The 11,100-nt window shown below is 42.0% G+C and overlaps 2 protein-coding genes across 5 annotated transcripts in view; both read right to left on the reverse strand.

Moving 5' to 3' along the window:
* The window catches only part of zmym2 (zinc finger, MYM-type 2), a 40,970-nt gene extending 40,319 nt beyond the window's left edge, over positions 1-651 (reverse strand). For 2 of the 4 annotated variants that reach the window (XR_009798114.1, XM_061841529.1), the window contains exon 1: positions 174-648. The gene's annotated coding sequence lies outside the window, so the exon portion shown is untranslated. Of the gene's footprint in view, positions 1-173 lie in introns of all 4 variants that reach the window. The other 2 variants (XR_009798115.1, XM_061841531.1) reach the window with 2 other exon arrangements.
* A 3,524-nt stretch (positions 652-4,175) lies between these two features.
* mphosph8 (M-phase phosphoprotein 8) overlaps positions 4,176-11,100 on the reverse strand; it is a 30,177-nt gene continuing 23,252 nt past the window's right edge. Inside the window, 7 exon segments of the mRNA XM_061841302.1 lie at positions 4,176-4,546; positions 6,507-6,590; positions 6,674-6,798; positions 7,762-7,913; positions 8,989-9,143; positions 9,934-10,020; positions 10,098-10,238. Coding sequence (XP_061697286.1) covers positions 4,505-4,546; positions 6,507-6,590; positions 6,674-6,798; positions 7,762-7,913; positions 8,989-9,143; positions 9,934-10,020; positions 10,098-10,238 — 786 coding nt within the window. The 3' untranslated portion in view covers positions 4,176-4,504.

Consider the following 11,100-nt stretch of genomic DNA (forward strand, 5'->3'; position numbering starts at 1 on the left):
AGTCTCAACGCCACCTCGCTCAAGACACGCCGCCCGCCGGAGCCGCGGGGAGGCCCGGGGAGGGCCGAGCGACGGACAAAAAAAGTTGCCTAAACTTTCAACTTTGAGGGCTTTCAGAAAGAATGTCGAAAAAAGTGAGGTAGGTAAAGTGAGAAGGCGAGTGCGGTTCTTACCGGAGTCGAGCTCGACACGGTGTAGCGCCACTTTTGTGCCTTGAGATTAATCCCGGGAAGCGCATGCGCACAACGCCGCACCAGCCAATTCGAGCGTCGCAGATCGCCGATGAAACAAAAGGCTCACTCTGCCCATATTTTGTGGATGGGAGAAAGGGGGTCACGTGACGTTTACACGCGTGCCTTAAACGCGTCCAATATCACATTTACCGAGACTAAATATTCCTACACGCTTCCCCGCACACCATGAAGACGTTTTTGGTGGGAGTAATCGCTAAAAGAAAATCTCACAGCATCCAATCCTCCGTTACTTAAAAAAAAAAAAAAAAAAAGCGCCGGCCATTTTGACCGGAAACCGATGATTGACTCCATCCAAATTTTCAAGGTGAATTCACACTACTGCACTGACATTTTACAATGGTAGCCAGTATAAACCAAACCGCGCCATTTAAAAAAAAGAAAAAATCCAACCCGGAAGTCTCTGACGAAAACTGAAGACAAATCGAGGCAGAGTGATTCCTCGTTCTTTTCCTTCCCCACACCACGCTCATATCACCCCCCCCCCCCAGTGTCCATACCACCAACACCCGACCCCCATATTTTGCGCATGCGCACAGCGAATCGGCGCCCTGGCAATTAAATTGGCCCCATTAGGAAGCTTTAACCTTGGCCAAATCGAGGACGTTTGGCGTTTAACCTGACAATTGAACGCATCTCGGAGTTGAGCACGAGGTTCGAATCGACCACGGGTGCTCGGAGTTGGGGTCCAATCAGGAGCGAGGAACTGGGGTGACAGAGTTTACCTTCCATTCTGGGAATTGAAAAAAAAATAAACACCCGCCCAGAATGGGGATGGGATAAAATGCGTTAGATTGATATGAGAAAACTGAAGTATACATGCGCACATATATGGTGACGAGGTGTCATCAGGGGTGTGTTCAAATGCACAACATGGCCGAATCACCAGGTGCGTTCAAGTGCTCAAAAACGAAAGAGTGTCGCGTGGCGTGCGCGACATTTCCATGCCGTAAGTGAAGGCAGCAAGGGAGGGCTGACTTTGCTCAAGGAGGCTTTTGTGCTCCCACCCCGCAGGATTTTCAGATCAAAAATCCGGAGTCCGGCGCTTATTCAACGAAAATAAATTAAGACTTTGAATGAATGTTGTTGCCTTTAAATTGTTTCGCGACCGTGAATAATGTTGCGTAAGTCGCCTCACCCACCCCACAAGTCCGAAAATTACATTTTTTAAAGGAGGAAACACAAAATCCCTTGTTTAAAAAAAAAAATAGTCATCTGCCTGAGAAAGAAAGGGAGAGATTACAAAACAACTAAAAATCAAACAAATGTACAGCACGGTAAATTTATTTCGATGTATAACACAAAAGCATTAAAAGCAAAAACAGAAAGGCAGCACAGTCGTTCAAGATGGAAAGCGCTGGCCTCACAGTCCTGAGGTCCTGGGTTAAATCCCGGACCCGCATGTGTGGAGTTTGCACGTTTTCCCCGTGCCTGCGTGGGTTTTCTCCAGCCACTCTGGTTTCCTCGCACATCCCCAAATCATGCAACATTAATTGGACACTCTAAATTGAGGATAAGCGGCTAAGAAAATGGATCGATAAAAACAGAAATAAAGCCTAAAAAAAAAACAGCTGACACAAGCCTTCACTGTGGACGTGTTCTTCAGATGGTAAAAAGTCAGTTTTAGTAATTGATTTAAGAAGATTTTTGAAAGGCAGGTCGGAATCTATCAGAACGGCAAGGTTTCGAACTCGGTGTTTGGTTTTTAAAGTTAGTGAGTCCAGGCACTTACTAACAGCAATCTTATTTTTTTGAATTGCAAAAATCAATTTTCAGTTTTGTTGTGGTTTAGTTGAAGAAAATTTTGCTCATCCAGTTATCCGCCACAACACCTCAATATAACTGTGTCATTTGGATAGCTATGATAGTCAAAATTAAAGTTCTGAAGGATTTGACCCAATGACGTAGCATATACAGGCCGAAGAGGACGGGTCCAAGAACTGACCCTTGAGGGACTCCATAGGCCATTGCTATTTGTTGAGATTGAGCACTTCCAATGGTTACAAAATAACTCCTTTCCTCCACGTAGGTCCTGAACCATTTACAGAACATTCCATTTAGTCCCACCCACGTTTCCAACCTGTTCGGCAGTACATTATGAGCTATCCCATCAAAAGCCGCACAGGGATTCAAGACACCTTTCCTAAATCAGTATTCAACTTTATATCATTTAGCATTTTAATGAGAGCAGATTCTGTACTGTGATGAGTTCAGAAACCTGACTGAAATTTGTCAAAAAGTTAAATTCAATTAAAGAAATTGCTGAATTGATTAAAAATAACGTTCTCAACAATATAGATTATGAAAGGGAGTCTCTAGATGGGTCTACGGCTTGGTAACATGGAATCATCCAGTGCGCTGTTTTTTTTTAGAAGAGGCTTAACAGCTGCCATTCTAAGAGCTACTCACTAGACTGAAGTGAGCAATTGATTATATGCTGCAAATCAGACTGAACAATAGTTTTGAAAAAGTCAGATGGCATTTAATCAGGAGAGCTCGTAGATGGATTTAGCTTCTGAACCCGTTCTCAACAGTTTTTTGGTCAACTTTATCAAATTCTGACATGGTAGTCGAGTTTTCCCTGGGTGGCTTCAAATTTAGTAACATTTTGATCACTTTGCTGATTTATGATGATATTTATTCATATAAAAAGAAACTGATCAAAAACTAGGTGGCACAGTGTATCAGCTGGAAAGCCTTGGCCTCACAGTTCTGAGGTCCCGGGTTCGATCCCAGACCTGCCTGTGTGGAGTTTGCATGTTCTCCCCGTGCCTGCGTGGCTTTTCTCCAGGGACTCAGGTTTCCTCCCACATCCCAAAAACGTGTAACATTAATTGGACACTCTAAATTTCGCATAGGTGTGACTGTGAGTCTGCCTGTTTGTTTCGATGTGCCCTGCGATTGGCTGGCAACCAGTTCAGGGTGTACCCCGCCTCCTGCCCGTTGATAGCTGGGATAGGCTCCAGCACTGCTGCGACCCTCGTGAGGATAAGTGGCTAAGTAAACGGATGGATGGATGGCCAAAAACTTAACAAAACCTCTAGTAAAACACACCTTAAAAGGAACTGCTCAAAGAACTATATAGGAAAAATAAACAACAAAACCCTACAAGAACAATAGGCAGGCAGATATGTTATGATGAACTGATATGAACAAGTCTTCCTTTTAATATGGAATTGTAAAAAGAAAAACCTTCAATTACACTACAATATTGACTTGTTTTGATTTTTCCTAAAAAAAAAAAAATACTACATATGTATGTCAGTAATCAGGTTATTACAGTGTAGCGATCAAGTGGAGTGAGTATACACACACACACCCATTACATATGACGGCATAGTGGACAATGTTCAAATCTGGCATCACTTTTATGTGTATGTGTATATAGATATATCCATCCATCCATTTTCTTAGCTGCTTATCCTCACATGGGTCAGTGCTGGAGCCAATCCCAGTTGTCATCGGGCAGGGGGCGGGGTACACCCTGAACTGGTAGCCAGCCAATCGAAAGGGCACATGTAGAAAGACAAGAGTCACATTCACATCTACGGGCAATTTAGAGTCTCCAATTCATGCATGTTTTAGGGATGTGGGAGGAAACCGGATTGCCCGGAAAAAACCCACGCAGGCACGGGGGAGAACATCCAAACCCCACACGGGCAGCGCCGGGATTTGAACCCCGGTCCTCAGAACTGTGAAACCAGCGCTCAACAGCTGCTCCGCCGTTCCACGATATATATATCTATATATATATATATATAGATATATATAAAATACTGTATATTGTCATTTCGTTGTAGGGAAAAAAAAAGTAGAATTCTAAAAACCAAGTCCACCCCATCCCTCCCCCTAAAAAGGATGGGAAAAGAAAATCCTCCAACAAAAACAATATGATGCTGGTACAGGACTGAATTGACTAGACCAGAGAATTGATCGTTTATTCACGTGACGTGGATATGTACAAAAAAATTATCAGAAACAACACAAACACTTCAAAGGAATATGTCATTCATTCTTTACAAAAAAGTGTAGTAACATTTTGAGTTAGAATAGGAGTGGTACCATATTACTTTTTACAGTTTGTTAAAAAAAACATTATGCTACAACATTTTTACTATTACAAATTATGAGCATTTGTGGTATTTTGGGGGGCTGTAAGGATCAATGGTGAGACTGATCACTGCGGGATAAAAATGTTTTAAAAAACCAAAACAAAAAAATAAACAAACCCCCACCTTGGGGGAGGTAATCCGTCACTGCAGCTGGACTCTGTAGGCACATATGAGAAGCTTCACCTAAAGAAAATAAAACAACACATTCACAAGGCATGAAAAGCCTACTGAAATAAGAAACAATGCTAACATTTGCTATGCTAATAACTGCGTAGACCTGAAATATAAATCCCACAATTTTTTGTGCATCCATGGATACATGCCAAAATGTAATGCTAAAAGTTCTTCTGAGCTAGGTGTCATGCTAAGATGCTAATAGTTAGCATGCTAACAACTCGCCTGGACACCACAACATTCATTATTAATACCATAAAAAAGAGATGCTATAGTGCTAACTGAACTAGGTACAAACATTACAGTGCTAACTTTTCTCAACCCTAATAGAATTGCTTACATGCTAAAAGTTAGCATGCTAACAACCTGCGTTGACCCTGTGGAGACAGACCCAAACATTATAACAGCTCCAGAAACATTTTATACCTTAGTAGACAGAGACTAAAATGTTACATTGACAACCGGCAGGGACAGTACAAGATAAATACAATTTGGAGAGATGCTCTAATGCTAATTGAGCAAGGTCGAATGGAAATTGCATGCTGACAACCTGCATGGAACTATAATGTCAATCCCCTAAAGGCCTCTTTAGAATGGACCTTTCCGACCTTTCAATCACTCGTACAATACTACCAAATCAGATAGCCGCATTGTCTTAACCCCTGGCTTGACACGCCCCTCTCGCTGTATTCTCCCACAAGCGATGCCGGTTGTCAGTAGCCTGCGCTTGAAAAAGTTAATGTTACGAAGACAATGGTCCTCAGATGCCCTTGGGGAACGAGCGATTCTGATATAAGATATGCTGCTAGGTTACAAGGGGCCCGCTTGATTCATTTTCCAAAGCCTAAAACACAGTTGACGAAGTGTCTACGATGGATTAAGGCTCGCGGAAGACCGCGCGTACAACTAAATGTGGACAATATCAACAAACACAAGGCTGTTATCTTGAGATTTGATTGAATTATTATCAGTGCTTTACATACTTTGTTAGTGTATCACCGACCTGCTGAATTGTGTAATGTTTTATGCCAAAGATTCGGTTTCGGGATACGTAAATACGCGATGTCATGCAAGAGAAATGGCTATTTGGCCATTTGTGTCACATCGGACTTTTAAGACAGAGCACTGGGTTCGTTTACGAGCCAAGTCAAACGAATACATCCACTCACTTATCAAGACTACAACGATATTACTCGTGATCTTTCCAAGTAAAAAGTACTCACCCTGCTTAACATGTGCAATACGATTCCACTATTTTGTCCTGTTCGATTTCAGTATGAACTGTGTGAGGCTTCAAACTTTTTTGCATCGATCACCAACATTTCGCTGTAACTCTGACAATGCGTCCTGCTCTGTCCAAAATCTTAATTCTCTGTACATATCCTTGCGTGAAATAGTTGACACCTCTCTGTAGATCTCTCTTGGACAAGTCTGACACATTTGGCAAAAAAATACCCCAATATTTTCTGGAATACACGATAGAGAATCGACTTCAAACATGTTCTGTTCAATTGCCATTTTGTAAGATTGTGGGACATGGCTAAGGGGGCGGAGCTTAAGATCGCCATCGGCAAGGTCCATTGGAAGTGTTAATGAACACTACGACATCACTTTGGCTCTACTGCACATAGTTTGCCTTTATACACCAAGCCATGTGCGCAGTTTTGAAAATGTGCTGCAGTTCTTCCCCAAGTCAAAGGTGTCGCTACTGCTGGTCTTGGCTCGGACGACGCAGAGTGGAGTTGCCTCAGGACATTTTGGCCGTTTCTGGTAGCTACTATAGTGCTAAAACCTATTATGCTAGGTTGAATGCCAACATGTTCAGTGTTATTATGACCACAACCTACTTAAAACCAGAATGTCAATCCCAGAACATTTTGAATCAGTGGACGGGTGCAACAGTGCTAATCCCGTTTGAGCTAGGTGGAATACTGACACCCCAACAGTTAGAAAGCTAACAATCGATCACCTTGGCTGAGGGTGCCTCTGCTAACCGGATGAAGAGTTTGTTGTTTCCCGCCACGGGACTGAAGGAGTAGATGAAGTGACTGTCCTGTTTAACACAAACAAAAAAAATAGTCCCAAGTCAATGTCAACACCCCAAATGGTGGATAGCGGGACCAGGACCGAACAGACCAGGAAGATGGGCAGCTGGAACTTGTCGTTGAGCACCACAGCCTGGACGCCGCATGGGCCGCCTAGGCGGGCAGTGATTTCGTTGCGAAAGTTAGCGTGGAAGATGAAGAGGAGGATGCCCGTGCCTGTGGAGGAAAGACACAATGCTAAGCGTGAGCAAGTGAACAACATTTGTATAACTAGGTCAGTAGACACCCCAAACCTTTTGTGCCTCAACGGACAGATGCAAATTGCTCAAAGCTTTATGAGGAAGGGAAATTACTAACATGCTAATTGTTGGCATCTTTTAGCAACATGCAAGGAGTACACAAACATTTCTAGGAACACAGTTATGCTAAAAATGCTAATAACATTTTGCTTACAAACATAGACAGATAAACAGGGGATAGAAAGCATAAATTTGTTTGATAACAGTGTACATCTTGTCCAGCAGTCTCGTGCTTTTTGGAATGAAAATTGAAATGTTCCAATATGCTAAAATTTGTTACGCTAACATGCGAACAAGCTGAAAGATGGGATGCTAAGATATAGCAGGATAGCAATCAAGAGGACAAAAAGTCACTCAGGCAGAATGATGGAAGGTTTTACATTCTTAACATGTAGTTTGTTATTATTTTAAAGGAAGCTAAGGAAGCTTGATATGGCAATTATATCTGCTCAAATGCTAACAGTTGCTTTTCCTTTTTGTGTTCTTGTTGACCTTCCCTTTCCATTTCCTCGCAGCGTGAGCCAGCAGAGCAAAGGGCGCCAATAACAGAATAAGGTCACTGTAATAATGTTAGGAATAGCTAACCCGAAATTGCATTGGGTAAAACGGGTAATTTCATCACATAGGCATGAAAAATATTTGTTGTTTAAGCTTTGTTTGTTTCTCCAAAGGCATCAGCCATTAATTAAGAAAACTCAATTTTCTATCAGCTTCAAGCAATCATGTCATCAATCGTAGTTATGCTCACTAGCGTAGCAAACACAGGAAGTCAGTGATCCCATTTTTAATGTTGGCCATGCAATATTACGGACTTGCTGCGAAAATTATCTCCCCTGTGAGTTTCTGCTTAGCAAAAAGTGACTAGTCGTGTTAGATTTACCTTCTGTCACTGGCTGAGGCTTGTAGGCGAACTCTGTGAAAAATTCTGGCCACTCGCACAGTCGGTGACAGGCTAACGGGAACACGGGCTCCAGGAGAATTAGCCGGCTCTCGAAGTACACCCGGACGGTGTCCTCGGCCACACTGGACAGCCTGTTAAGAGTTATCTTTTTAGTACAGAGCCACATGCTGCTACACCAAGTTCCATAAAGCCCAGGTGTCATGCCTATAAACATTCTAAAATAGATATTGAAATGGAAAATACATATAACAATATTAACTTCAATGTCTGTACGAAAAAATAAATATGAGCGGAGTGCGCGTCATCCATGCGGAAAGTTGTGGCAGTGTCATTCGACATCCAGGTGGTCGCCATATTGGCTGCATCTACTGCCCGTGACGTCACCCTGGACATTCGCCATTGAAAACACGCTGTGGCCCTACTATGGGACATGGAAGCTCCTTTCAAAGAAGAGAACATCTCACAATCGACTGACGTGTCCGAGACAATATTACCTTAATCTTTTGAGCCATATTGAGATGATATACGGATCACTTCTAACTAACAACAGACTCCCAGACACAATGTATGAGCCAGGCTGGCAGCGGCTTGTCCGCCCACCTACTATGGGACACGGAAGCACGTCCGATGCCGTGATCGGCGGACACGGCGCTGATGGGCACATCAACACATTTAGCATGTCTGACTTATGAACGCGGATCTTTTGTTACGTTCTGAAAGGATTACCCCCCCAACTAGTTTTTTTTTTTTTTTCGTACCTCAATACACACCTACCTGTCATTTGAAACCCACGAAGCTCTCATCCTTTGCACCCGTGCAATCCATTTTTCACGACGAAGCGGGTCTCTTGGAAACTTATGAAGGGTAAATCCATCCTCCCGAGTGTTCGAGCAATATCCAGCAATGCAACAAGCCGGCATTTTGGCTAACACGAAGGAACAAAGAGCTACCTTCCCGCAGGTAAAACTAGTAGAAACATCTAAGCCCACCTGAGTGCGCTACTGGCCATTAACATCACTTCCTGCTTCTTCACCAAAACAAATGCCTCAAGAGGATTTTCATGGCAGTCAGTTACAAAAGGCCATATACGTCAAAATCAAGTTTCGTGGTGAAAAAACGCATGGGTCCATACCAGCTGCCGGTTTTTCATTAACAACATACTAAAAAATCATCCATTTCATGACAGCGGCACTTTAAAAGACTCACATATTGGTGTGGTTGTTTATGAGGTCGCACACGCCCAGGTTGTTGCTCAACTTGGCAAAGTACAAGGCGGTGGTCTTGTGCTTGGACAGGATGTTGCAGTCAGCGCCATTCTCCAGCAGGAGGCGCACAATGTCAGCATTGCCCCGCTTGCAAGCCTGGTGGGTGGCCGAAGTAAAAAAACAGGTCAATCAAACTCTTTACATCCTCCATCTTATTTAGGCTGACTACATTTGGGGCTCAATTCCCTGCTAGAAGCAGAGAAATTCACCAGAAATGGCTGCTCGAAAACTGAATGGCTGACTTCCATTATTGTTTGTGGCATGAGTCTTGAAGACTTTTTGGTGGGTTCAGTTTTCATAGATCTCCTTTTTTTCTCCCCTAATGTAACAAAATCACTTTGGAATTCGAACGAAATGGCAATTTCAAATCAAAATGGTTGACTCCTTGTTTGATTCAGTTTAATCCTGATATGATAGATGCTTACCCAATTTTGTGTGAAACTGGTGTTTAGTGAAGATTTCTTTTCTCATTTTCTAACAAAACTCATTCCCTCGAATTGACCCAAAATGAGCAAATTCTTGTTCAAATGGGTTCATATTTATCCACTTGGTCACGGTGATATCACTGGTTGATAACTCTTCTTTTTTTCTCATGCTTTTTAAAATATATCCACTTTTTGATCATATTACTTGCACTGTATGCACTGTTTTAATTGTCTTTTTTTATATTTTTTTTGTGATTTTTATTGTTTTTTATGCTGTTTTAAATGTTTTATCTTTTTGTTTTTAAATGATTTTAATCATGTAAAGTACATTGAGTTACCTTGTGTATGAAATGCGCTGTACAAATAAATTTGCTTTGCTTTGGTTTGGTCTTTCATACCGATGAACACCAGCATCCACAATATTTAAAAAAAAAAAAAAAGTGATAAAAATGGAGCCTCACTTTCATCAACGCGGTTTCACCTCCCAGCGTTTGGGCATTGACGTACGAGCCGGCGTCCAACAGTATTGCTACTGTCGTCACGAAGTTCTGAAAGATATTACAAAACAGGATCGGATGCAAAGTACAGTGATCAATAGGGTGTGTGGATATCCCAATTCTGTCACCTTCTCGGCGGCGTGCATCAGGGCCGTGGTGCCGTTCTTCTGGCGACCATTCACCCGGACGCCCTTCCTGATTAGCAAGCGGAGGATGTCGTCTTGACCACCTGCTGCCGCCAGCATGCTTAGCGACATTCCGCTGACGTCCTGGTATGACATCATCATGTATTGAAAACAACATTAGTATTGTGGAAAAAAAATAGCAATAATGTCTATTATTGAGACGGTATCGTATCGGAAAACAATATATTGCAGTATTAACATTTTTCATTCATTTTGAAGCTCCTTCAGTCAAGCTATATATTCACATATTTGGTTTTAATAAAATAGCGACAATATCTATATCAATGAAGTATCACATCAGACCAACCATATATGGTGATATCAATATCTGACATACATTTTTTAAAGGACCACATTTAGTTGCATACTTCAAAAGAAAATAAATATTACAACACAAAACACACTCAAATAGCAAAACTTCACTTATAGAGTCCTTATACATTTCATATTTATGAATATGAATACATCTCAGTGCTTTACATAGATCATACTCATCGACGGGACACAGGCCCAACGTTTGGGTTCCTACACATTTGTGAAATCAAACTTTCACTTTTTCCAGACTTCACACACACACACACACACACACGGAAAAAACGTAAAATAATTTGTGACATTTGAAAAAATGTTCTCTCTCATTCTGATTCTTTACATGCCATGTCGTCACATGGCTTTGGGTTTCACCCATGAAAGTTGTATTTGCTGTTAAGCAAACACAACTGCCAAAGCAGTCTATGGATCAAAAGCAACTAATTTTCAAGCTCGTAGAAGAGGGCAAATCAATCAGCGCTATTGCACAAATATTGTGCACAGCTAATACAACAATTACCGTAATTTCCGGCCATAAGACGCGCTTTTTTTTTTACACGCTTTCAACCCTGCAGTTTATGCAGTGATGCAACTCATTTGTGCATTTTTTGTGCCTAACCCTAACCCTTAACGGCTG

The sequence above is a fragment of the Syngnathoides biaculeatus genome, chromosome 14, assembly GCF_019802595.1.
Source record: "Syngnathoides biaculeatus isolate LvHL_M chromosome 14, ASM1980259v1, whole genome shotgun sequence".
Classification (NCBI taxonomy): domain Eukaryota; kingdom Metazoa; phylum Chordata; class Actinopteri; order Syngnathiformes; family Syngnathidae; genus Syngnathoides; species Syngnathoides biaculeatus.